The sequence below is a fragment of the Oncorhynchus mykiss genome, chromosome 26, assembly GCF_013265735.2.
Source record: "Oncorhynchus mykiss isolate Arlee chromosome 26, USDA_OmykA_1.1, whole genome shotgun sequence".
NCBI classification, from domain to species: domain Eukaryota; kingdom Metazoa; phylum Chordata; class Actinopteri; order Salmoniformes; family Salmonidae; genus Oncorhynchus; species Oncorhynchus mykiss.
The window spans coordinates 42,079,819-42,106,947 of record NC_048590.1 but is presented as its reverse complement, the minus strand read 5'-3'; the positions used below and the strand labels follow the sequence as shown (position 1 = coordinate 42,106,947).

General features: G+C 47.1%; 1 protein-coding gene across 6 annotated transcripts in view; it reads right to left on the bottom strand.

Annotated features, from left to right (window-relative positions):
- The window catches only part of LOC100136262 (TP53-binding protein 1), a 65,083-nt gene that overhangs the window by 11,484 nt on the left and 26,470 nt on the right, over positions 1 to 27,129 (bottom strand). For 3 of the 6 annotated variants that reach the window (XM_036963907.1, XM_036963911.1, XM_036963910.1), the window contains exons 13-24: positions 23,491 to 23,607; positions 22,905 to 23,096; positions 22,045 to 22,111; positions 18,510 to 18,629; positions 15,021 to 15,378; positions 14,645 to 14,713; positions 14,036 to 14,188; positions 13,688 to 13,911; positions 12,794 to 12,964; positions 10,153 to 10,544; positions 9,142 to 9,411; positions 8,020 to 8,172 (exon numbers count right to left, since the gene is read on the bottom strand). In XM_036963907.1, coding sequence (XP_036819802.1) covers positions 8,020 to 8,172; positions 9,142 to 9,411; positions 10,153 to 10,544; positions 12,794 to 12,964; positions 13,688 to 13,911; positions 14,036 to 14,188; positions 14,645 to 14,713; positions 15,021 to 15,378; positions 18,510 to 18,629; positions 22,045 to 22,111; positions 22,905 to 23,096; positions 23,491 to 23,607 — 2,286 coding nt within the window. The remainder of the gene's footprint in view (positions 1 to 8,019; positions 8,173 to 9,141; positions 9,412 to 10,152; positions 10,545 to 12,793; positions 12,965 to 13,687; positions 13,912 to 14,035; positions 14,189 to 14,644; positions 14,714 to 15,020; positions 15,379 to 18,509; positions 18,630 to 22,044; positions 22,112 to 22,904; positions 23,097 to 23,490; positions 23,608 to 27,129) is intronic. The other 3 variants (XM_036963908.1, XM_036963912.1, XM_036963909.1) reach the window with 3 other exon arrangements.

The window sequence follows — 27,129 nt, the reverse complement described above, 5'->3', positions numbered from 1 at the left end:
CTTCAAACACCACCGGTGCAGTAAAACATGAGGTTCAGCCCTTCAAACACCACCAGTACAGTAAAACATGAGGTTCAGCTCTTCAAACACCACCGGTGCAGTAAAACATGAGGTTCAGCTCTTCAAACACCACCGGTGCAGTAAAACATGAGGTTCAGCCCTTCAAACACCACCAGTACAGTAAAACATGAGGTTCAGCCCTTCAAACACCACCAGTGCAGTAAAACATGAGGTTCAGCCCTTCAAACACCACCAGTACAGTAAAACATGAGGTTCAGCCCTTCAAACACCACCAGTACAGTAAAACATGAGGTTCAGCTCTTCAAACACCACCGGTGCAGTAAAACATGAGGTTCAGCTCTTCAAACACCACCGGTGCAGTAAAACATGAGGTTCAGCCCTTCAAACACCACCAGTACAGTAAAACATGAGGTTCAGCCCTTCAAACACCACCAGTGCAGTAAAACATGAGGTTCAGCCCTTCAAACACCACCAGTACAGTAAAACATGAGGTTCAGCTCTTCAAACACCACCAGTACAGTAAAACATGAGGTTCAGCTCTTCAAACACCACCAGTACAGTAAAACATGAGGTTCAGCCCTTCAAACACCACCAGTACAGTAAAACATGAGGTTCAGCTCTTCAAACACCACAAGTACAGTAAAACATGAGGTTCAGCTCTTCAAACACCACCGGTGCAGTAAAACATGAGGTTCAGCTCTTCAAACACCACCAGTACAGTAAAACATGAGGTTCAGCTCTTCAAACACCACCGGTGCAGTAAAACATGAGGTTCAGCTCTTCAAACACCACCGGTGCAGTAAAACATGAGGTTCAGCCCTTCAAACACCACCAGTACAGTAAAACATGAGGTTCAGCTCTTCAAACACCACCGGTGCAGTAAAACATGAGGTTCAGCCCTTCAAACACCACCAGTACAGTAAAACATGAGGTTCAGCTCTTCAAACACCACCGGTGCAGTAAAACATGAGGTTCAGCTCTTCAAACACCACCGGTGCAGTAAAACATGAGGTTCAGCCCTTCAAACACCACCAGTACAGTAAAACATGAGGTTCAGCCCTTCAAACACCACCAGTGCAGTAAAACATGAGGTTCAGCCCTTCAAACACCACCAGTACAGTAAAACATGAGGTTCAGCTCTTCAAACACCACCGGTGCAGTAAAACATGAGGTTCAGCCCTTCAAACACCACCAGTACAGTAAAACATGAGGTTCAGCTCTTCAAACACCACCGGTGCAGTAAAACATGAGGTTCAGCTCTTCAAACACCACCGGTGCAGTAAAACATGAGGTTCAGCCCTTCAAACACCACCAGTACAGTAAAACATGAGGTTCAGCCCTTCAAACACCACCAGTGCAGTAAAACATGAGGTTCAGCCCTTCAAACACCACCAGTACAGTAAAACATGAGGTTCAGCCCTTCAAACACCACCAGTACAGTAAAACATGAGGTTCAGCCCTTCAAACACCACCAGTACAGTAAAACATGAGGTTCAGCCCTTGAAACACCACCGGTACAGTAAAACATGAGGTTCAGCCCTTGAAACATCACCAGTACAGTAAAACATGAGGTTCAGCTCTTCAAACACCACCAGTGCAGTAAAACATGAGGTTCAGCCCTTCAAACACCACCAGTGCAGTAAAACATGAGGTTCAGCTCTTCAAACACCACCAGTGCAGTAAAACATGAGGTTCAGCTCTTCAAACACCACCAGTACAGTAAAACATGAGGTTCAGCCCTTCAAACACCACCAGTACAGTAACACATGAGGTTCAGCCCTTCAAACACCACCAGTACAGTAAAACATGAGGTTCAGCTCTTCAAACACCACCAGTACAGTAAAACATGAGGTTCAGCCCTTCAAACACCACCGGTGCAGTAAAACATGAGGTTCAGCCCTTCAAACACCACCAGTGCAGTAAAACATGAGGTTCAGCCCTTCAAACACCACCAGTACAGTAAAACATGAGGTTCAGCTCTTCAAACACCACCAGTACAGTAAAACATGAGGTTCAGCTCTTCAAACACCACCGGTGCAGTAAAACATGAGGTTCAGCCCTTCAAACACCACCAGTGCAGTAAAACATGAGGTTCAGCCCTTCAAACACCACCAGTACAGTAAAACATGAGGTTCAGCTCTTCAAACACCACAAGTACAGTAAAACATGAGGTTCAGCTCTTCAAACACCACCGGTGCAGTAAAACATGAGGTTCAGCTCTTCAAACACCACCAGTACAGTAAAACATGAGGTTTAGCTCTTCAAACACCACCGGTGCAGTAAAACATGAGGTTCAGCTCTTCAAACACCACCGGTGCAGTAAAACATGAGGTTCAGCCCTTCAAACACCACCAGTACAGTAAAACATGAGGTTCAGCTCTTCAAACACCACCGGTGCAGTAAAACATGAGGTTCAGCCCTTCAAACACCACCAGTACAGTAAAACATGAGGTTCAGCTCTTCAAACACCACCGGTGCAGTAAAACATGAGGTTCAGCCCTTCAAACACCACCAGTACAGTAAAACATGAGGTTCAGCCCTTCAAACACCACCAGTGCAGTAAAACATGAGGTTCAGCCCTTCAAACACCACCAGTACAGTAAAACATGAGGTTCAGCCCTTCAAACACCACCAGTACAGTAAAACATGAGGTTCAGCTCTTCAAACACCACCGGTGCAGTAAAACATGAGGTTCAGCTCTTCAAACACCACCGGTGCAGTAAAACATGAGGTTCAGCCCTTCAAACACCACCAGTACAGTAAAACATGAGGTTCAGCCCTTCAAACACCACCAGTGCAGTAAAACATGAGGTTCAGCCCTTCAAACACCACCAGTACAGTAAAACATGAGGTTCAGCCCTTCAAACACCACCAGTACAGTAAAACATGAGGTTCAGCCCTTCAAACACCACCGGTGCAGTAAAACATGAGGTTCAGCCCTTCAAACACCACCGGTGCAGTAAAACATGAGGTTCAGCTCTTCAAACACCACCAGTACAGTAAAACATGAGGTTCAGCCCTTCAAACACCACCGGTGCAGTAAAACATGAGGTTCAGCCCTTCAAACACCACCAGTACAGTAAAACATGAGGTTCAGCCCTTCAAACACCACCAGTACAGTAAAACATGAGGTTCAGCTCTTCAAACACCACCAGTACAGTAAAACATGAGGTTCAGCTCTTCAAACACCACCGGTGCAGTAAAACATGAGGTTCAGCCCTTCAAACACCACCAGTGCAGTAAAACATGAGGTTCAGCCCTTCAAACACCACCAGTACAGTAAAACATGAGGTTCAGCTCTTCAAACACCACCAGTACAGTAAAACATGAGGTTCAGCTCTTCAAACACCACCAGTACAGTAAAACATGAGGTTCAGCCCTTCAAACACCACCAGTACAGTAAAACATGAGGTTCAGCTCTTCAAACACCACAAGTACAGTAAAACATGAGGTTCAGCTCTTCAAACACCACCGGTGCAGTAAAACATGAGGTTCAGCTCTTCAAACACCACCAGTACAGTAAAACATGAGGTTCAGCTCTTCAAACACCACCGGTGCAGTAAAACATGAGGTTCAGCTCTTCAAACACCACCGGTGCAGTAAAACATGAGGTTCAGCCCTTCAAACACCACCAGTACAGTAAAACATGAGGTTCAGCTCTTCAAACACCACCGGTGCAGTAAAACATGAGGTTCAGCCCTTGAAACACCACCGGTACAGTAAAACATGAGGTTCAGCCCTTGAAACATCACCAGTACAGTAAAACATGAGGTTCAGCTCTTCAAACACCACCAGTGCAGTAAAACATGAGGTTCAGCCCTTCAAACACCACCAGTGCAGTAAAACATGAGGTTCAGCTCTTCAAACACCACCAGTACAGTAAAACATGAGGTTCAGCTCTTCAAACACCACCAGTACAGTAAAACATGAGGTTCAGCCCTTCAAACACCACCAGTACAGTAAAACATGAGGTTCAGCTCTTCAAACACCACAAGTACAGTAAAACATGAGGTTCAGCTCTTCAAACACCACCGGTGCAGTAAAACATGAGGTTCAGCTCTTCAAACACCACCAGTACAGTAAAACATGAGGTTCAGCTCTTCAAACACCACCGGTGCAGTAAAACATGAGGTTCAGCTCTTCAAACACCACCGGTGCAGTAAAACATGAGGTTCAGCCCTTCAAACACCACCAGTACAGTAAAACATGAGGTTCAGCTCTTCAAACACCACCGGTGCAGTAAAACATGAGGTTCAGCCCTTGAAACACCACCGGTACAGTAAAACATGAGGTTCAGCCCTTGAAACATCACCAGTACAGTAAAACATGAGGTTCAGCTCTTCAAACACCACCAGTGCAGTAAAACATGAGGTTCAGCCCTTCAAACACCACCAGTGCAGTAAAACATGAGGTTCAGCTCTTCAAACACCACCAGTACAGTAAAACATGAGGTTCAGCTCTTCAAACACCACCAGTGCAGTAAAACATGAGGTTCAGCTCTTCAAACACCACCAGTACAGTAAAACATGAGGTTCAGCCCTTCAAACACCACCAGTACAGTAACACATGAGGTTCAGCCCTTCAAACACCACCAGTACAGTAAAACATGAGGTTCAGCTCTTCAAACACCACCAGTACAGTAAAACATGAGGTTCAGCCCTTCAAACACCACCGGTGCAGTAAAACATGAGGTTCAGCCCTTCAAACACCACCAGTGCAGTAAAACATGAGGTTCAGCCCTTCAAACACCACCAGTACAGTAAAACATGAGGTTCAGCTCTTCAAACACCACCAGTACAGTAAAACATGAGGTTCAGCTCTTCAAACACCACCGGTGCAGTAAAACATGAGGTTCAGCCCTTCAAACACCACCAGTGCAGTAAAACATGAGGTTCAGCCCTTCAAACACCACCAGTACAGTAAAACATGAGGTTCAGCTCTTCAAACACCACCAGTACAGTAAAACATGAGGTTCAGCCCTTCAAACACCACCAGTACAGTAAAACATGAGGTTCAGCCCTTGAAACACCACCGGTACAGTAAAACATGAGGTTCAGCCCTTAAAACATCACCAGTACAGTAAAACATGAGGTTCAGCTCTTCAAACACCACCAGTGCAGTAAAACATGAGGTTCAGCCCTTCAAACACCACCAGTGCAGTAAAACATGAGGTTCAGCTCTTCAAACACCACCAGTACAGTAAAACATGAGGTTCAGCTCTTCAAACACCACCAGTGCAGTAAAACATGAGGTTCAGCTCTTCAAACACCACCAGTACAGTAAAACATGAGGTTCAGCCCTTCAAACACCACCAGTACAGTAACACATGAGGTTCAGCCCTTCAAACACCACCAGTACAGTAAAACATGAGGTTCAGCCCTTCAAACACCACCAGTGCAGTAAAACATGAGGTTCAGCCCTTCAAACACCACCAGTACAGTAAAACATGAGGTTCAGCTCTTCAAACACCACCAGTACAGTAAAACATGAGGTTCAGCTCTTCAAACACCACCGGTGCAGTAAAACATGAGGTTCAGCCCTTCAAACACCACCAGTGCAGTAAAACATGAGGTTCAGCCCTTCAAACACCACCAGTACAGTAAAACATGAGGTTCAGCCCTTGAAACACCACCGGTACAGTAAAACATGAGGTTCAGCCCTTGAAACATCACCAGTACAGTAAAACATGAGGTTCAGCTCTTCAAACACCACCAGTACAGTAACACATGAGGTTCAGCCCTTCAAACACCACCAGTACAGTAAAACTGGAGGTTCAGCCCTTCAAACACCACCGGTGCAGTAAAACATGAGGTTCAGCCCTTCAAACACCACCAGTGCAGTAAAACATGAGGTTCAGCTCTTCAAACACCACCAGTACAGTAAAACATGAGGTTCAGCTCTTCAAACACCACCAGTGCAGTAAAACATGAGGTTCAGCTCTTCAAACACCACCAGTACAGTAAAACATGAGGTTCAGCCCTTCAAACACCACCAGTACAGTAACACATGAGGTTCAGCCCTTCAAACACCACCAGTACAGTAAAACATGAGGTTCAGCCCTTCAAACACCACCAGTACAGTAAAACATGAGGTTCAGCCCTTCAAACACCACCGGTGCAGTAAAACATGAGGTTCAGCTCTTCAAACACCACCAGTGCAGTAAAACATGAGGTTCAGCCCTTCAAACACCACCGGTGCAGTAAAACATGAGGTTCAGCCCTTCAAACACCACCAGTGCAGTAAAACATGAGGTTCAGCCCTTGAAACACCACCGGTACAGTAAAACATGAGGTTCAGCCCTTGAAACACCACCAGTACAGTAAAACATGAGGTTCAGCTCTTCAAACACCACCAGTGCAGTAAAACATGAGGTTCAGCTCTTCAAACACCACCAGTACAGTAAAACATGAGGTTCAGCTCTTCAAACACCACCAGTACAGTAAAACATGAGGTTCAGCCCTTCAAACACCACCAGTGCAGTAAAACATGAGGTTCAGCTCTTCAAACACCACCAGTACAGTAAAACATGAGGTTCAGCTCTTCAAACACCACCAGTGCAGTAAAACATGAGGTTCAGCCCTTCAAACACCACCAGTACAGTAAAACATGAGGTTCAGCTCTTCAAACACCACCGGTGCAGTAAAACATGAGGTTCAGCTCTTCAAACACCACCGGTACAGTAAAACATGAGGTTCAGCTCTTCAAACAACTAAAGGAAAACAGGTTTGACTTGACACTTCTCTCAATGTCATGAAACATTGTCTGCCGTCACTCAAAACAAGTTTTTGGGATCCGTGCGCGGTTCAAAGGAGTGAAAGGTTTATGGAGACACCCCTCTGATATTCAGTGGATAATATAAAAACACACCTTTACACATGTGGACCAACACCAAGTCTATTAATAGTTATTCACATACCAACTCAGCCTAAGGTCCTCTGTCGCTCCGTTGGTAAAGCATGGCACTTGCAACGCCAGGATAGTGGTTTCAATTCCCAGGACCACCCGTTTTAAAGAAAACATTTTTTTATTTGACCTTTAACTAGGAAAGTCAGTTAAGAACAAATTCTTATTTTCAATGACAGCCTAGGAACAGTGGGTTAACTGCCTTGTTCTTGGACAGAACGACAGAGTTTTTACCTTGTCAGCTCAGGGATTCGATCTTGCAACCTTTCGGTTACTAGTCCAACACTCTACCACCAGGCTACCTGCCACCTCGTACATAAAATGTATGCAGTATGCACGCATGACTAAGTAGCTTTGGATAAAAGCGTCTACTAAATGGCATATATTATTATATTATAAGGAGAGGGTGGTGGTTGCAGTGCACTGTGGTAGTCAAAAATGTCTGTGGGTCTGAATACAAACTCAAAGGCTTTATGACTGGTTATATACTGTAATCTCTATAGAGAGCTAGCAATACTAAGAATACTCTTTACAGAAAATCATTTCAAATATCCAAATCTTTATTAAAAAAATGGTGTTAAAAAAACCATTACATTTTCAATGCGTGCCCTGCTCTTATAGTTCATAATTACATTCATAAAAACGACCAATACTGACTAAAACCAATTGTATTAATAAATAGTTAAAATGTACATTGCAGCAGTCTGAAAATTCTGCACCCCACTGAGACCAATTATGTTAATAAATATAGAAACACATTTCTAGAATGTATAAAATGCTTCCACCTATCCAAACCATCACCAAGGGCTCTCAGTCCACGGTTCTGGGGTCAGGTCTGTATGGTTTGCTCAGTGATCTATGCTCCAAGGTTGAGGTTAGGGCTGTGGCTTAGTGTTACTGAGGTTGAGGTTAGGGCTGTGGCTTAGTGTTAAATAGACTGGGGTTGGAGGTGGGCATTTTAGGTTTTGGGTTGACATTTAAGTTGAACCTAAATGTTAGAGGTTACAGTTGAGAGTTTAGGCTTGGACACAGAGGTTAGGTGTAGGGTCAGGGTTAAGGTATGGTGTCAAGTTTAGGGTGACTTGGTCTCCGTACCGGCTCTGGCTCCCCCTCTGCGGCCTCGCTTAGCCGGGGTCCTGTCCCTGTCCTCAGAGCTGATCAGCTTCCTCTTCCCAGAGGGGCCAGGGGTGAGGGGGCTGGCCCCCCCTGTGATCCCCCTGCGTCTCCTCTTCCCCTCCACCAGGTTATCTGTGGAAGACAGCGCCATAGAATGTACTCATGATATCTCTACTTCAATCTGTGGGGGCGGGCACAGCAATGTCACACGTCATCACACTTGACACGGAAATGACTAACATTTAACCCCACTTCTGTTTGATGAAACACTCAGCAGATTCTTCCTGTATGAAGGAATCACTGTTTTCACAGGGACTTGGGAGTCTTTATCAAGCTATGTGAAACGTAGAGATGACTCAACTCAAACTTAAGAGGAGTAATGTAATATATTTCCTTATTGGGCGGTGCTCACATTATACCATTTTAACATTATCAGGCCAACCCAACCTGTACTGTTTTTATTTAACCGGGTAAGTTGACTGAGAACACATTCTCATCTACAGCAACGACCAGGGTAATAGTTACAGGGGAGAGAAGTGGAGATGAATGAGCCAATTGGAAGCTGGGGATGATTAGGTGGTCATGATGGTATGAGGGTCAGATTGGGAATTTAGCCAGGACACCAGGGTTAACACCCCTACTCTTATAATAAGTGCCATGGGATCTTTTAGTGACCACAGAGAGTCAGGACACCCGTTTAACGTCCCATCCGAAAGACGGCACCCTACACTACACAGGGCAATGTCCCCAATCACTGCCCTGTGGCATTGGGATATTTTTTATTATTTCTTTAGACCAGAGAAAAGAGTACCTCCTACTAGCCCTCTTACACCACTTCGTCGCATCTGGTCTCCCATCCAGGGACCACCCAGGACCAACCCTGCCAGCAGTGGGATGCTGGGTGGTATGCTACTGTGCTAGGTCCAATCATTTAGTTTCACACTGTCCTTTCCAGAAGAGTTCCAGCAACTATTGTGTTAGCGTAACCAGGCCAGTGGAGTACATCTCGGCTCAGTGTGGAAAGGGTACTTGTGGTTCTTGCCAGGGCACGGCTATATGGTTCTCACTTAGTCAATCCTCAAAGCTTTGTGGTTGTCTTACCCAGGCTGATATCAGAGGCCTTGGCAAGGGGTGTGGAGGGCTCGTAGGGTCCCAGGCCGTACTGTTCTCTCAGCCTGTTGCCTTGCTCCATGGTCAGGATGACAGAACTGCGGCTGTACCACTGCCTCTCTACAGCTGTAGTGGCTGTAGTCTGGCCCTCCCTCTCTACAGCTGTAGTCTGGCCCTCCCTCTCTACAGCTGTAGTCTGGCCCTGCTTCTCCACACTGTAGAACAAGTCCTCGCCCTCCTTCTTGTAGTCCTTCACTCGACCTGGGGAGACAACGCAAAGCCAGAGAAGGGTTGATAAGCAGTCAAATTTGCATCATATCAGCTACATGGAGAAAAACAACAGTCAATTGAAGAGAGACTACAGTACACTGACGTTAACATTCCACTGAAGATCCATTACATTTGTGGAGAGTCAGGATCACCAATTTATTTTCCATTTAAAGACAGAATTGGGAAAAGGGCCAACCACATGAAGGGAAATGAGTTTCCAGTGACAGCCTGACCTCTTCTCAGCCATGGGTCTGTGTTGAGACTCGAATTGTCTTATTTCTCTATCCTCCACTCCAAACCCATTCCAACCCCATTCTCTCTTCTCCTGTCCTCTCCTGTCCTGCGTCCAGATTCTCCACACGTGTTTTCACACTCCCCGTCATGCGTTTAACCATGGGAGAAAGCTTACACCAAACCAATCATATGCTTTTACATCCATGTCAGGGATTGTTCAAGTGGAAACTTTGGGAGTGCAAACAATCTGTCCTCTCTTTTCCCCTTCTCATGCCGCTTTCAAAACAACTGGGAACTCTCTGACTTCCGACTTTATTGCTTTCAAAACTACTGGGAAGGAGGAAAGAAAACGAGCTTGGACTGGGAAAAATCTATTTGAACGGTCATTCCAACTCAGGTCTATTTCTAGAGCTCCGACTTTCCGACCTGAAGATCACTGACGTCATGATTTGACCTCATATTTTTCAGAGTTCCCAGTTGTTTTGAACGCAGAATCACCTGTGCTGAAGTACTCGTCCTCCAGCAGTGCCGTGACCTCAGTGTCCAGGGGGATGGGGTCGCACAGCAGGATGTCCTTGCCCGTGACCTCGCACTCATAGCTGTCATCGAAGAGCAGCCGGTAACGCCCCTCGCCCAGGTCCTTGGTGATGCGGCCTGAGTAGAAGTAGCCGTTGCTGGACCACTTGGCCACCACGCGAAGCCCCACGAAGCTGCTCCCAGCTGGGCTGCTTTCATCTTGGGAAATGGTGGTGAGGAGAGACGTGGAGGAGTGGCTGGGGACCGCTGGGCTGTCTGGGATGTGCGGGGTGGGACACAGGCGGGTGTAGGGCTCATCCTCGGAGGAGGACAGTGGTTGGCCGCGGGCATTGGTACGAGGGACGCCGGCACCCCTGAGAGAGTCAATAGGACAAAGAGCACCATCAACATTTTGAACATTACAGACATATGTTTAGAAACGTTATGTAAAGAATAGATCAGCGTTACTCCTCCAGTGGAACAGACCAGTCATGTTCTATATACTGCACATTTCTTCAAGTAGTGCTTTAAAGTCTGGGCTCCTTTTAGTCAATAAGAAACATACATGTTAGACAGGGACAGCTGTGTTGCATTGAGATGATAGGTGAAGACAGGAAAAGGAGACAGCTGTGTTGCATTGAGATGATAGGTGAAGACAGGAAAAGGAGACAGCTGTGTTGCATTGAGACGATTAGTGAAGACAGGAAAAGGAGACAGCTGTGTTGCATTGAGACGATTGGTGAAGACAGGAAAAGGAGACAGCTGTGTTGCATTGAGATGATTGGTGAAGACAGGAAAAGGAGACAGCTGTGTTGCATTGAGATGATTGGTGAAGACAGGAAAAGGAGACAGCTGTGTTGCATTGAGATGATTGGTGAAGACAGGAAAAGGAGACAGCTGTGTTGCATTGAGACGATTAGTGAAGACAGGAAAAGGAGACAGCTGTGTTGCATTGAGACGATTGGTGAAGACAGGAAAAGGAGACAGCTGTGTTGCATTGAGATGATTGGTGAAGACAGGAAAAGGAGACAGCTGTGATGCATTGAGATGATTGGTGAAGACAGGAAAAGGAGACAGCTGTGTTGCATTGAGATGATTGGTGAAGACAGGAAAAGGAGACAGCTGTGTTGCATTGAGATGATTGGTGAAGACAGGAAAAGGAGACAGCTGTGTTGCATTGAGATGATTGGTGAAGACAGGAAAAGGAGACAGCTGTGTTGCATTGAGATGATTGGTGAAGACAGGAAAAGGAGACAGCTGTGTTGCATTGAGATGATTGGTGAAGACAGGAAAAGGAGACAGCTGTGTTGCATTGAGATGATTGGTGAAGACAGGAAAAGGAGACAGCTGTGTTGCATTGAGATGATTGGTGAAGACAGGAAAAGGAGACAGCTGTGTTGCATTGAGATGATTGGTGAAGACAGGAAAAGGAGACAGCTGTGTTGCATTGAGATGATTGGTGAAGACAGGAAAAGGAGACAGCTGTGTTGCATTGAGATGATTGGTGAAGACAGGAAAAGGAGACAGCTGTGTTGCATTGAGATGATTGGTGAAGACAGGAAAAGGAGACAGCTGTGTTGCATTGAGATGATTGGTGAAGACAGGAAAAGCAGACAGCTGTGTTGCATTGAGATGATTGGTGAAGACAGGAAAAGGAGACAGCTGTGTTGCATTGAGATGATTGGTGAAGACAGGAAAAGGAGACAGCTGTGTTGCATTGAGATGATTGGTGAAGACAGGAAAAGGAGACAGCTGTGTTGCATTGAGATGATTGGTGAAGACAGGAAAAGGAGACAGCTGTGTTGCATTGAGATGATAGGTGAAGACAGGAAAAGGAGACAGCTGTGTTGCATTGAGATGATTAGTGAAGACAGGAAAAGGAGACAGCTGTGTTGCATTGAGATGATAGGTGAAGACAGGAAAAGGAGACAGCTGTGTTGCGTTGAGATGATTAGTGAAGACAGGAAAAGGAGACAGCTGTGTTGCATTGAGATGATTGGTGAAGACAGGAAAAGGAGACAGCTGTGTTGCGTTGAGATGATAGGTGAAGACAGGAAAAGGAGACAGCTGTGTTGCATTGAGATGATAGGTGAAGACAGGAAAAGGAGACAGCTGTGTTGCGTTGAGATGATTAGTGAAGACAGGAAAAGGATAATGTCAGCAGGGACCCTGTGGGATTGGAGAGACAATGGTCTGGAACAAATACCTGGGCTACTGCAGCTCTCTAGAAACAGCAGGATGGAGGATCCTTGTTCTAAAGCTAGGAACCCAAAATGTTCAATTTCTGTACTCAATTCTAAGGTTTCATTAAACTATCTCAGTGTCTCATCTCAGGTTGACTTGTTTTCAAAATGGAAGCATAAAGGTTGGAAAAAACGTACACGCACCCACACATGTTTTAGAATGCTGAATGATGTCGGGAAGCAACCAACTCCCATGCGTTGCACACTGGTTGAATCGCGTTGCATTACTATTTTGGGAAGGCACAATTGGCTACGTACGTGCTGGCGTGGATGTAGTTGTGTTTGTTCATGCACCTAATGTCTGCTTTTGATGATGTCACTAGGTGTTTCTGAAACTCTGACCCACTACAGCTCCAGTGGCGTCCCTAGACAGGGCTCACCTGGACAGGGGTGAGCGGGATGGAGGTCTGCCCCTCCTGGCTCTTCCGCGGGGCGTCAATGGGGTGAATGCCCGTGACCCATGGAGTCCTTGAACTCTCTCGCTCATGAACTCTGACCCTGCCGTTTGACCCCTGTGGCCCCTCTGCTGTGGCCCACTCCCCCTCCTGGGGCTGCAGACAGAGAGGAAAGGGACAGGGAAGGATGAATCATCCCATAAAAGCTGAACTAAGGTCAGTTTTATATTTTTCCTTATGATGGTTGAGGTTAGGGTTGGGGAGGGTTAGCTGATCCTAGATCTATGCCCAGGCCAAGTTCTACCAAGAGAAGGACGGTCAGTACAGCAGAAATGGGGCAGCTGATGGATACCCCTATTGTGACCATATGGGTTGGTCCATCTAGGGGAGCAGTTGTGGATAGGGCCTTAGAATAACTTATCTGGGTGTTGGGTTGGGGGGTTGTGGCGGAGGGGTAGTTAGACAGTGGACAAAGTCAAAGACTGACATATGCATGCATACCTGTCAACACGTAAGAGTGGTTAAAAGCATAGACATAGAATGTCACTTCTAGTAATTCTATTTCTATGGTTAAGAGGGTACTTAGATACTGAACCCTTGTTAGTATAGGAATTATTTTGTTTCTCTGATGTTTGTTGTTGACAGGTGTGAAAATGTGCGTGCAAAGACAACAGAGATTAAGACTAAGAAATAAGCACAATAAATAGTGTTAGAGCATGGATATAGATCATGTTACAGAAGACTAGACTGAGGGCCACTCATTACAAGAAGGCAGAAGGCAGTCACTAGACGGAAAAGGTCAATTCAGATCAGGAAATTAACTGCATGCATCATTTAAAAAAAATACAATCCAATTCAAACCCATGTCCATTACAGTACCTGACAGACTTGGCCCCTCGGCTGGGAGGCATGATAAACTCAGGGCCCCTCTGGGCAGGACCCGTGACTATGCTGGTGCCCCCGGAGCTGTGCTGCAGGCTGGAAGCTTTGGAGGACAGAGAGCTGACATCACCCAGGTCACCGGAGGTCATGGAGCTGCCGGTGCGACACGGAGAGATGTCGCTTTCCAACACACGGCTGTCCACCACCGGCTCCTCCGACTCCTGAGGAAGAGAACGAACACACGAACACACACACACACACACACACACACAGCAACAGTGAGGCGTAATCAATGTCAAAAAGAAAGAGTTGAAAGGTCTATGAGCTAAATGGCTTGGTCCCCACCTCAGTGACCTTACAGTCCACCTCTCTCCCGTCCTCGTAGTACACGTCTGTGATGATGCGTGTGACCGTCGTCCGCACTTCCTGAATGGTCCGCACGTGTCTGCGATGGGCGGGACCAGCAGCTGCCCTCGAGGGTGGGGTCTCTGGCTCGCCCTGTCACACAGAAGGGGGTGGAGTTAACCCTTGACCCTCAGAATGCGTTCTTCGCTTACAGCCCCTGATGGGTGTATGTATCAAGTATCTCAGAGCAGAAGTGCTGATCTAGGATCAGTTGTGCCTCAGAGATCATAATGAATAAGATTACATGGGCAGGTTGGACCAGATCCTAGATCAGCACCCCTGAGACGTTTGATACATTCAGCCCTTGATCTGCTACAAGGTCACTCCAGTTTTATATTCTGTCAGAGATAAAAATCATAAAATACAATAAGCAATTGTCAATTTATGAATTGAATTTCAAACAGGATGCCAATCTTGATCTGCTAACCGTTAAGGAGTAGGGGCTAGCAGGAGGGACAATGGTTGTTTCTGTTATTCGGACATGTTATTATTGTTCCATTTTGACATTGTAAGAAGGACAGGAGGTGTGAGGTAACTAAGGACCCTTACGCTGGCTGCTGGAGACCTGGGGCCAGCCGCTTCAAAACTGGTCTGCTGAAACGCCACTCTCTGACAAAGCTAGAGTCAGAGAGGAGGAAGCAAAAGGACACATGAGACAAGCAAGTTTGGATGAAGAGAGTGTAAGAAAGAGGGAGGGGGGCGACAAAACAGCAGGACATGAGACAGGCAAGGTGGATGAAGGGAGTGAGAGAGAAACAACAAAACAGGAGAACATGAGACAAGTAAGATTGATGAAAAGAAAGAGAGAGAACAAGGGGGGGAAATGTTGGTTAGGCTAGAAGAATAACGGACAGGAATCTCATCACTTTCTATCCCCTTGCAATATGATCAACCATATCCTTGTAGCTAACCCAGTGGCTCTTACCTTACTGGGTGAACTGGGAGAGATGGTGTTGTCAAAGCTTGTCTGCTGGGACACGGCCCTCTGTCTGATGGCAGCGGCTCTGGTGGGGGTGGATGGCTCCGGGGGCCCACACGGCTCTCTATCCCCAGCTGCGGTGCCTTTTTGTGGTGTTTTCACTGCTGGACGGCCTGGGGTGGATGGTTCAGCAGGAGGCTCTTTCTCTCTGAGCCCCAATGGCAACGTATGCTTCACTTCCTGGCGGGGGCTGGAGAGGGGCTCGGATTGGCTGTTGGGGAGGCTGATGCATTCCAGGGAGAGAGAGGGGATGGAGGGTCTTTGGGAGCTTTTCTGCTGTGAGGGTGAGCTGAACAGTTCCCCTCTGTGAAAGGTGAGAGAGACATTTCATATGTCAATGTCACAATCAACCACTTTCATTGTGTGGTGAGCGTTCAAGAGCCAAAATGGCTGCCGTGCATCACCCAGAGGGGCGCTACACATGGATGGGGTGAGTCCCTACACTGTAAAGCACTTTCAGGACTAATAGAAATACATGTATGCACATATAAATATACGGTGCCTTCAGAAAGTATTCATATCCCTTAAATTATTCCACATGTTGTTGTGTTACAGCCGGAAATACAAATGGATTAAATACATTTGTTTTCTCACCCATCTACACACAAACAAAGAGAAAACATATTTTTTGAAACTTTTGAAAATGAAATACAGACAGCTCTCATTTCCATAAGTACTCACACCCCTGAGTCAATACTTTGTAGAAGCACCGTTGGAAGTGATTACATCTGTGAGTCGTTCTGGGTAAATCTCTAAGAGCTTTCCACACCTGGATTGTGAAACATTTGCCCATTATTATTTTCATAATTCTTCAAGCTCCGTCAAATTGGTTGTTGATCATTGCTAGACAACCATTTTCAGGTCTTGCCGTAGATTTAAGTCAAAACTGTAACTCGCCCACTCAGGAACATTCACTGTCTTCTTGGTAAGCAACTCCGATGTAGATTTGGCCTTGTATTTTAGGTTATTGTCCTGCTAAAAGGTGAATTCATCTCCCAGTGTCTGGTGGAAAGCAGACTGAACCAGGTTTTCCTCTAGGATTTTCCCTGTGCTTAGCTTCATTACGTTTATTTTTTATCCTGAAAAACTCCCCAGTCCTGAAGCATACCCATAACAGCCAGCACTATGCCTGAAATAGAGTGGTACTCTAATGTGTTGTATTGGATTTGCCCCAAACATATCACTTTGTATTCAGGACAAAAAGTGAATTGCTTTGCCACATTTTTAGCAGTATTACTTTAGTGCCTTGTTGCAAACAGGATGCATGTTTTGGAATATTTGTATTCTGTACAGGCTTCCTATTTTTCACTCTGTCATTTAGGTTAGTATTGTGGAATAGCTACAATGTTGTTGATCCATCCTCAGTTTTCTATCACAGCCATGAAACTAACTGTTTTAAAGTCAACATTGGCCTCCCCATGGTGAAATCCCTGAGCAGTTTCCTTCCTCTCCGGAAACTGAGTTAGGAAGGACAGCTATATCTTTGTAGTGACTGGATGTATTGATACACCATCCAAAGTGTAATTAATAACTTCACCATGCTCAAAGGGATATTCAATGTCTGCTTTTTTCTTTCTTTTTTTTACCCATCTACCAATAGGTGACCTTGGCGAGGCATTGGAAAACCTCCCTGGTGGTTGAATCTGTCTGAAATGTTATGCTCAACTGAGGGACCTTACAGACAATTGTATGAGTGGGGTACAGAGATGAGGTAGTCATTAAAAATTATGTTCACCACTATTATTGCACACAGAGTGAGCCCATGCAACTTATTATGTGAGTTGTTCAGCACATTTTTACTCCTGAACTTATTTAGGCTTTCCATAACAAAGGGGTTGAATACTTATTGACTCAAGACATTTCAGCTTTCCATTTTTAATGAATTTGTTAAAATGTAAAAAGTCAGAATTCCCCTTTGACATTATGGGGTATTGCGTGTAGGCTGGTGACAAAAAAGATACATTTAATTAATTTTAAATTCAAGCTGTAACACAACATAATGTGGAGAAAGTCAAGGGGTTTGAATACGTTCTGAAAGCAATGTATATAAACTTATAGAAGGGCTGATATCATCCTTTGCCAAACGTTAATAAAGGTTTCAATATTGCCTCTGTAGTCCTGTAATGGTAGGACAGAGAAGCAGGTCCAACTAGGGCTGTGGTGTGTTGTGTGGACACCTTGAAAAAGACCTTGTTATAACACCTCGACAGGACAAAACCAAACAGAGCCTCCATCTCTCTAAGGGGGCATGAATGGTACCCAAAATAGCAGAGAAGTAGGTCTCTCTCACACGCACGCACACACACTCAACCTACTTCCTGAATTCTAAAGATATACCAGGACAGGTAGAGGGTTGTCAAGGTCAAATGGACACAAGATTGGAGCAGACAATTAATGTCCCTTGTTTATCCCAATCGGACATACCATGAAACTCTAATTAATAGCATGGGTGTTTATTTGCTTAAAATCACTCAACACAACAGGCGCTTATTAGAGACAGGCGACTATTTGAGCTAAACAACTATTTCCTTAATAATGCACACAGCTTTTGCTCACTTGCATAGTTAATTCACTTCTAGCATTTTAATAAATGTTCTTCATTTTCTGCACTAATGTGTTATCATTTACACACTGTCACATTTCTGTCTTAGTATGCCTCTACTTTAAGAAAAAAAAAGTATAATTATTCTCCTATTTGACTGTGCAATTTTGGCAGTTCTTACTTTCGCCACTAGTGTGCGATCAGCCGATTTCTAGGGTTCTGTACTCCAGGAGTTGACTGTTTTTGTGTTTGCCAGTTAGCTAGCAGTTCTCAGCGGGTTGCAGCCAACGGCTAGCAGTTTCTTACTGCTGATTAAAACAGATGACTGACATAACTTTTTCTAGTCATTACTGAATTATTCAATGTAACAAATCAAACATTAAACCTTGTAAACAATTCATTTAGACCCAGCGTTCAGCGTTTATTTGAAACAGGCGTATATTTGAAACAGGCGTATATTTGCTGAAATGTGTGCCACTGCCCGGCTTTTAAAATGGACAAGCTGCTATTTGAGACTAGGTTTAATTTAAGTTTTACAGGACTTTAAAACAGAAGGGATACTCTGAGGCCACAATAGACATTTGGCTTGTGTTACTATAAGGCTCTCATTTCAGCCAGCAGGGGGAGCTATTATACTGGGAATCAACTGACTATACTTCAGGTTGGCACCAAATGCTCAGAGACAAACGTTAGATTTCGAAGGCGTGCTGAAAAGAAATATCCGTATCATGCAACCGAAGAGATCAGTCCGAAACTGGGAGGTAGCCTACAATCCAAATTTGTCCACTAAGAAACGCTCGTTTTAAGGTTTGCATTGCGCAACATTTTTTAAATGTTGTGCCACACTGACCTGATGAACACAACCCATGTCAGAGGCCATACACGTTGTTTACCTGACAGGGGTTCCAGGGTCACTGGGATGGGCCTCGGCCTGGTCCTCCATCACCTGTCTGTGGGCCTCCCTCACCCTGCTGAACACAGAGGGGCTGGGCAGGGGGCTGGGGACAGGGACACTGGTCATACAACAAGCCAATAGTATGTCATGAAATTGCCTTGCAATGCAGTATTCTCCATTTCCTTGGGGAAGAACGGAAATGTGTCTTTATACTAGAACCAAACCCCCTGAGACACACGCGGAGACACCCTGAGCAGTCCCTTACCAGAAGGCAAAACGTCAGGAGTCGGCATCTAGGATACTGACACCAGCAACCCCCCAGCGAATTCAAAACTACTTTCGTAACCCGAGTGTCAACTCAACTGTGCATGGTAAAAGGATGAGCACTCACCACTCACCCAGAGACGGCGCTCCTAGTGGCTGGAGACTAATGCAGGGAAACTTAAATCAGTTCCACCAAATTTCTATCAACATGTTAAATGTGCAACCAGAGGGGGAAAAAAATTCTAGATCACCTGTACTCCACACACAGAGGCGTGTACCAAGCTCTCCCTCCATTTGGTAAATCCGACCACAACTCTATCCTCCTGATTCCTGCTTACAAGCAAAAATTAAAGCAGGAAGCACCAGTGACTCAGTCTATAAAAAAAAGTGGTCAGATGAAGCAAATGCTAAACTACAGGACTGTTTTGCTATCACAGACTGGAACATGTTCCGGGATTCTTGCGATGGCATTGAGGAGTACACCACATCAGTCACTGGCTTTATCAATAAGTGCATCGAGGATGTCGTCCCCAGTGACTGTACGTACATACCCCAACCAGAAGCCATGGATTACAGGCAACATTCGCGCTGAGCTAAAGGGTAGAGCTGCCGCTTTCAAGGTGCGGGACTCTAACCCGGAAGCTTACAAGAAATCCTGCTATGCCCTGCAACGAACCATCAAACAGGCAAAGCGTCAATACAAGGCTAAGATTGAATCATACTACACCGGCTCCGACACTTGTCTTATATGGCAGGGCTTGCAAACTACTACAGACTACAAAGGGAAGCACAACTGCGAGCTGCCCAGTGACCCAAGCCTACCAGACGAGCTAAATCACTTCTATGCTCGCTTCGAGGCATGCATGAGAGCATCAGCTGTTCCGGACGACTGTGTGATCACGCTCTCCGTAGCCGACGTGAGCAAGACCTTTAAACAGGTCAACATACACAAGACTGCGGGGCCAGACGGTTTACCAGGACGTGTGCTCCGGGCATGTGCTGGCCAACTGACAGGTGTCTTCACTAACATTTTCAACATGTCCCTGATTGAGTCTGTAATACCAACATGTTTCAAGCAGACCACCATAGTCCCTGTGCCCAAGATCACAAAGGCAACCTGCCTAAACGACTACAGACCCGTAGCACTCACGTCCGTAGCCACAAAATGCTTTGAAAGGTTGGTAATGGCTCACATCAACACCATTATCCCAGAAACATTAGACCCACTCCAATTTGCATACCGCCCAAACAGATCCACAGAATATACAATCTCTATTGCACTCCACACTGCCCTTTCCCACCTCGACAAAAGGAACACTTATGTGAGAATGCTATTCATTGACTACAGCTCAGCATTCAACACCATAGTACCCTCAAAGCTCATCACTAAGCTAAGGATCCTGGGACTAAACACCTCCCTCTGCAACTGGATCCTGGACATCCTGACGGGACGCCCCCAGGTGGTGAGGGTAGGTAGCAACACATCTGCCAAGCTGATCCTCAACACTGGAGTTCCACAGGGGTACGTGCTCAGTCCCCTCCTGTACTACCTGTTCACCCACGACTGCACGGCCAGGCACAACTCCAACACCCTCATTAAGTTTGCAGATAACACAACAGTGAACACCTGATCACCGACAACGACGAGACAGCCTATAGGGAGGTCAGAGACCTGACCGGGTGGTGCCAGAATAACAACCTATCCCTCAACATAACCAAGACTAAGGAGATGATTGTGGACTACAGGAAAAGGAGGACCGAGCACGCCCCCATTCTCATCGACGGGGCTGTAGTGGAGCAGGTTCCTTGGTGTCCATCCACATCAACAACAAACTAGAATGGTCCAAACACACCAAGACAGTCGTGAAGAGGGCACGACAAACCTATTCCCCCTCAGGAAACTAAAAAGATATGGCATGGGTCCTCAGATCCTAAAAAAGGTTCTACAGCTGCAACATCGAGAGCATCCTGACTTGACTGGTTGCATCACTGCCTGGTACGGCAATTGCTCGGCCTCTGCCTGCAAGACACTTTCAGAGGGTAGTGCGTACGGCCCAGTACATCACTGGGGCTAAGCTGCCTGCCATCCAGGAACTCTACACCAGGCGGTGTCAGAGGAAGGCCCTAAAAATGGTCAAAGACCCCAGTCATAGACTGTTCTCTCTACTACTGCATGGCAAGCGGTACCGAAGTGCCAAGTCTACACCCCCAAGCCATAAGACTCATGAACAGGTCATCAAATGGCTACCCGGACTATTTGCATTGTGTGTCCCCCCCAAACCCCCTTTTTACGCTGCTACTACCCTCTGTTTATCATATATGCATAGTCACTTTAACTACAGTGGGGGCAAAAATGTTTTTTTTTTTTTTTTTTCTTCTCCCGGAGAACTTGCACAATTGTTGGCTGACTAAATACATTTTTGCCCCACTGTATATATTCATGTACATACTACCTCAATTGGGCCGACCAACCAGTGCTCCTGCACATTGGCTAACCAGGCGATCTGCATTGTGTCCCGCCACCCACCAACCCTTCTTTTACACCACTGCTACTCTCTGTTCATCATATGTGCATAGTCACTTTAACCATATGTACATACTACCTCAATCAGCCTGACTAACCGGTGTCTGTATGTAGCCTCGCTACTTTTATGGCCTCGCTACTGTATATAGCCTGTCTTTTTACTGTTGTTTTATTTCTTTACCTACCCATTGTTCACCTAACACCTTTTTTGCACTATTGGTTAAAGCCTGTAAGTAAGCATTTCCCTGTAAGGTCTACAGTGAAATGTTGTATTCGACGCACGTGACAAATAAACTTTGGTTTGAGTTGATACAAACCATGGAAACCAAATGACCTGACAAAGTCAGGTAATACATGTATACGTAAATACATTTAAATATATGCAAATAAATGCAAATGTCAGCCATGATCATTCACTGACAGTTGTAACATACTGTATTAAGCATCTTTGTATATATACACATTATTCTATAATATTCTCAACAGTGCTCTTATTTGGGGTACAGAGTTGTGAACAAAAAGGCATCCCAGTATGAAAAAAGTATGAAAATGTATGCACACACACTACTGTAAGTGGCTCTGGATAAGAGTGTCTGCTAAATGACTAAAATGTAAACTAAATAATATTAAATGAAGCTGAATCGTGATAATGAGATGTAGGAATCCATTTGGGACACAGTCAAATCCCAGGCAGGGGAAAAAGCCTGAAATCGGGCTGCTTTGCATAGAAACCAAAGCGGGTTACCTGGTTACAGCCTTGACAACGGTGGTAACCTTGGAGACAGAGCCTTCCTCGTCTGATTGCGGTGGCTCTGGGAGGAAAAGAAAAGTGTTTAATTTGGTGTTTTGGGGGGTTGAACAAAAGAAATCAACAAACAAACTGAGACGTCTATTCTTGCAGTAAAGGTGTGAGAGTCAGCAGATGTCACATTTCTATACATCAATGGATACGCTTCAGTAGTCACATGAAACCCTTTTAATTCTATGTACACAGTTGTTGGATATTGTTTGATGCTGTTTGCATTTTCTATGGACCACCGTACCATCTGAAAGATAGTCCCTTGTCCCTCCATGGTATCAACACACAGATTCACAAGAAAATAACATACAGATGTCTTGAACATCCATAGGCAAACAAAAAGGTCACATACGTGGTCATATCACGTTTATAAGCAGACATTGGAATATAAACCATTACAACAGCTATAATTCCTATTCCATTGGTAATAACGTGGTAACCCAGCAGGCCTTAATGAGGAATGTTATTTTTATTGTCTTTTGTAGGTTCTAAACAGGCCAAACACTTAGGTAATGACACCATAATGTCTTTGTCTTGTGGATCTTTATTTGATTGTCATGTTTCCCCCACAGCTCCCTCTGCTGGGATCTCCACTGGGCCAGTACTGACTGGCAATTTAGAATTACACCCACCTGTGTGGTCTTGTTGTGACATTGATTGCCATTGCCTTGCACGCTGAAGGGCTCATATGTTTGTGCGGCAATAAAAATTGTAATTTAAGTTTATTTACCGGAGTGCTGTCCTATTTCTGTTCTTTGAATAATGTGGTAACAACACATTAATAATCGGCCTATAACAGCTCTTACTCTGCAGGCTGAAGTGTTCTGAGCTGCCCTCCTCTACAGGGGTCACCAGCTTCATCCGCAAACTCAGTTTCCCATCAGCCCCGTCGGTCGTGTCCTCGCCACTCTCCCCCGCCGTGATTTCACTGGTCGCCATCGCCGTCTCCGTGGAAACATCACCCACCGCCGCGGACTTCTCAGAGAAGGAAGTCATGTCTGAGGAAAACAAAAAGAGCCAACAACCACCACGATGTAATCTGGCTCAGATTAGAGCCTCTCTGGGGGATCCTACTAGCGAACCATGATATTGGAATGAGGTGAGGTGACTGGGAGAACAACTGTGTTTGTGTAAAGGGGGTGGGTGCGACAAAGAGAGAGAGTATGTGTGTGTGTACCTGAATGGGTGAATCGGAGAGAGAGGGTGAGTGTGTGTTGATGTATGAGGGCGAGTGTGAGTGTGTGTGTGTGTGTGTGTGGGATAGAGAGTGAGTGTGAAGTGATGTGTGAGACTATATAGGTTGGTGGTTAGAATACTTTGCTTCAGTTCACATGGTAAAGCTGGCTATGGAGAGAGCCAGTTGATAGTATTTCTTGAGGGGGAGGAACCCACCAATCGGAGTGCTGTGTCTTGGTGTCTGCTTCAACTGGCTGATCAGAGGGGGAGTGGCACTCACAGGAGGGCCAATCAGCTCGCCTTCTTTGGGGAGAGTGAAGTGGAATGGAATCTCTGCAGAGGACAAATATTAATACAAACAAAAACCATTACGATCTCTGAACAGACTGAAATGACGACAGGCTCCTGGTAGCCCAATGGATTTACTGCAGGGACAAAACACTTTGAATTCAATAGAGTTGGCTGAGTCTTTTATCACCACCTTCCCTTCATGGCCACTGATCTGAAGGGACTAGGACACATGAAAGCAAACTAGATGAAAATCTATCAAATCTTTCAGCTATCAGGGGTCAACAAGCAAGCACATGGGGGGGGGAAGTGTCTACTTATTTATTGAATCACTTCAAAAGCTGTTAAATCAATAAGCAAAAATACACGTTTTTGAACAACCCCCCCATCCCACACAGCAAGAGCAACACCCCATCCCACACATACCCCTGGTGACCTACCCCACCCTATCCCACACAGCAAGAGCAACACCCCATCCCACACAGCAAGAGCAACACCCCATCCCACACATACCCCTGGTGACCTACCCCACCCCATCCCACACAGCAAGAGCAACACCCCATCCCACACATACCCCTGGTGACCTACCCCACCCTATCCCACACAGCAAGAGCAGCACCCCATCCCACACATACCCCTGGTGACCTACCCCACCCCATCCCACACATACGCCTGGTGACCTACCCCACCCCATCCCACACATATGCCTGGTGGCCTACCCCACCCCATCCCACACATATGCCTGGTGACATACCCCACCCCATCCCACACATATGCCTGGTGACCTACCCCACCCCATCCCACACATATGCCTGGTGACCTACCCCACCCCATCCCACACATACGCCTGGTGACCTACCCCACCCCATCCCACACATATGCCTGGTGACCTACCCCACCCCATCCCACACATATGCCTGGTGACCTACCCCACCCCATCCCACACATATGCCTGGTGACCTACCCCACCCCATCCCACACATACCCCTGGTGTTCCCCGCCACCCCATCGAAAACATACCCCTGGTGTTCCCCACCACCCCATCGAAAACATACCCCTGGTGTTCCCCGCCACCCCATCGAAAACATACCCCTGGTGTTCCCCACCACCCCATCGAAAACATACCCCTGGTGTTCCCCACCACCCCATCCCAAACATACCCCTGGTGTTCCACCCCATCCCAAACATACCCCTGGTGTTCCACCCCATCCTAAACATACCCCTGGTGTTCCACCCCATCCCAAACATACCCCTGGTGACCTACCCCACCCCATCCCACACAGCAAGAGCAACACCCCATCCCACACAGCAAGAGCAACACCCCATCCCACACATACCCCTGGTGACCTACCCCACCCCATCCCACACAGCAAGAGCAACACCCCATCCCACACATACCCCTGGTGACCTACCCCACCCCATCCCACACAGCAAGAGCAACACCCCATCCCACACATATGCCTGGTGACCTACCCCACCCCATCCCACACATACGCCTGGTGACCTACCCCACCCCATCCCACACATATGCCTGGTGACCTACCCCACCCCATCCCACACATATGCCTGGTGACCTACCCCACCCCATCCCACACATATGCCTGGTGACCTACCCCACCCCATCCCACACATACCCCTGGTGTTCCCCGCCACCCCATCGAAAACATACCCCTGGTGTTCCCCACCACCCCATCGAAAACATACCCCTGGTGTTCCCCGCCACCCCATCGAAAACATACCCCTGGTGTTCCCCACCACCCCATCGAAAACATACCCCTGGTGTTCCCCACCACCCCATCCCAAACATACCCCTGGTGTTCCACCCCATCCCAAACATACCCCTGGTGACCTACCCCACCCCACACAGCAAGAGCAACACCCCATCCCACACAGCAAGAGCAACACCCCATCCCACACATACCCCTGGTGACCTACCCCACCCCATCCCACACAGCAAGAGCAACACCCCATCCCACACATACCCCTGGTGACCTACCCCACCCCATCCCACACAGCAAGAGCAACACCCCATCCCACACATACGCCTGGTGACCTACCCCACCCCATCCCACACATACGCCTGGTGACCTACCCCACCCCATCCCACACATACGCCTGGTGACCTACCCCACCCCATCCCACACATACCCCTGGTGTTCCCCACCACCCCATCGAAAACATACCCCTGGTGTTCCCCGCCACCCCATCGAAAACATACCCCTGGTGTTCCCCACCACCCCATCGAAAACATACCCCTGGTGTTCCCCGCCACCCCATCGAAAACATACCCCTGGTGTTCCCCACCACCCCATCGAAAACATACCCCTGGTGTTCCCCACCACCCCATCCCAAACATACCCCTGGTGTTCCACCCCATCCCAAACATACCCCTGGTGTTCCACCCCATCCTAAACATACCCCTGGTGTTCCACCCCATCCCAAACATACCCCTGGTGACCTACCCCACCCCATCCCACACAGCAAGAGCAACACCCCATCCCACACATACCCCTGGTGACCTACCCCACCCCATCCCACACATACGCCTGGTGACCTACCCCACCCCATCCCACACATACGCCTGGTGACCTACCCCACCCCATCCCACACATACCCCTGGTGTTCCCCGCCACCGCATCGAAAACATACCCCTGGTGTTCCCCACCACCCCATCGAAAACATACCCCTGGTGTTCCACCCCATCCCAAACATACCCCTGGTGTTCCCCACCACCCCATCGAAAAAATACCCCTGGTGTTCCCCACCACCCCATCGAAAACATACCCCTGGTGTTCCCCACCACCCCATCGAAAAAATACCCCTGGTGTTCCCCACCACCCCATCGAAAACATACCCCTGATGTTCCCCACAACCCCATCCTAAACATACCCCTGGTGTTCCCCACAACCCCATCCTAAACATACCCCTGGTGTTCCCCACCACCCCATCCTAAACATACCCCTGGTGTTCCCCACCACCCCATCGAAAACATACCCCTGGTGTTCCCCGCCACCCCATCGAAAATATACCCCTGGTGTTCCCCACCACCCCATCGAAAACATACCCCTGGTGTTCCACCCCATCCAAAACATACCCCTGGTGTTCCCCACCACCCCATCGAAAACATACCCCTGGTGTTCCCCACCACCCCATCGAAAACATACCCCTGGTGTTCCCCACCACCCCATCGAAAACATACCCCTGGTGTTCCCCACCACCCCATCGAAAACATACCCCTGGTGTTCCCCACAACCCCATCCTAAACATACCCCTGGTGTTCCCTCCCACCCCATCCTAAACATACCCCTGGTGCCCCCCCCCCCCATCCCAAACATACCCCTGGTGTTCCATCCCATCGAAAACATACCCCTGGTGTACCACCTCATCCCAAACATACCCCTGGTGTTCCCCCCCATCCCCCATCACAAACATACTCCTCGTGCCCCCCCCCCCCCCCCCCCCCATCCCAAACATACCCCTGGTGTTCCCCCCCACCACCATCCCAAACATACCCCTGATGCCCCCCCATCCCCCAACATACCCCTGGTGACCCACCCCATCCCCCAA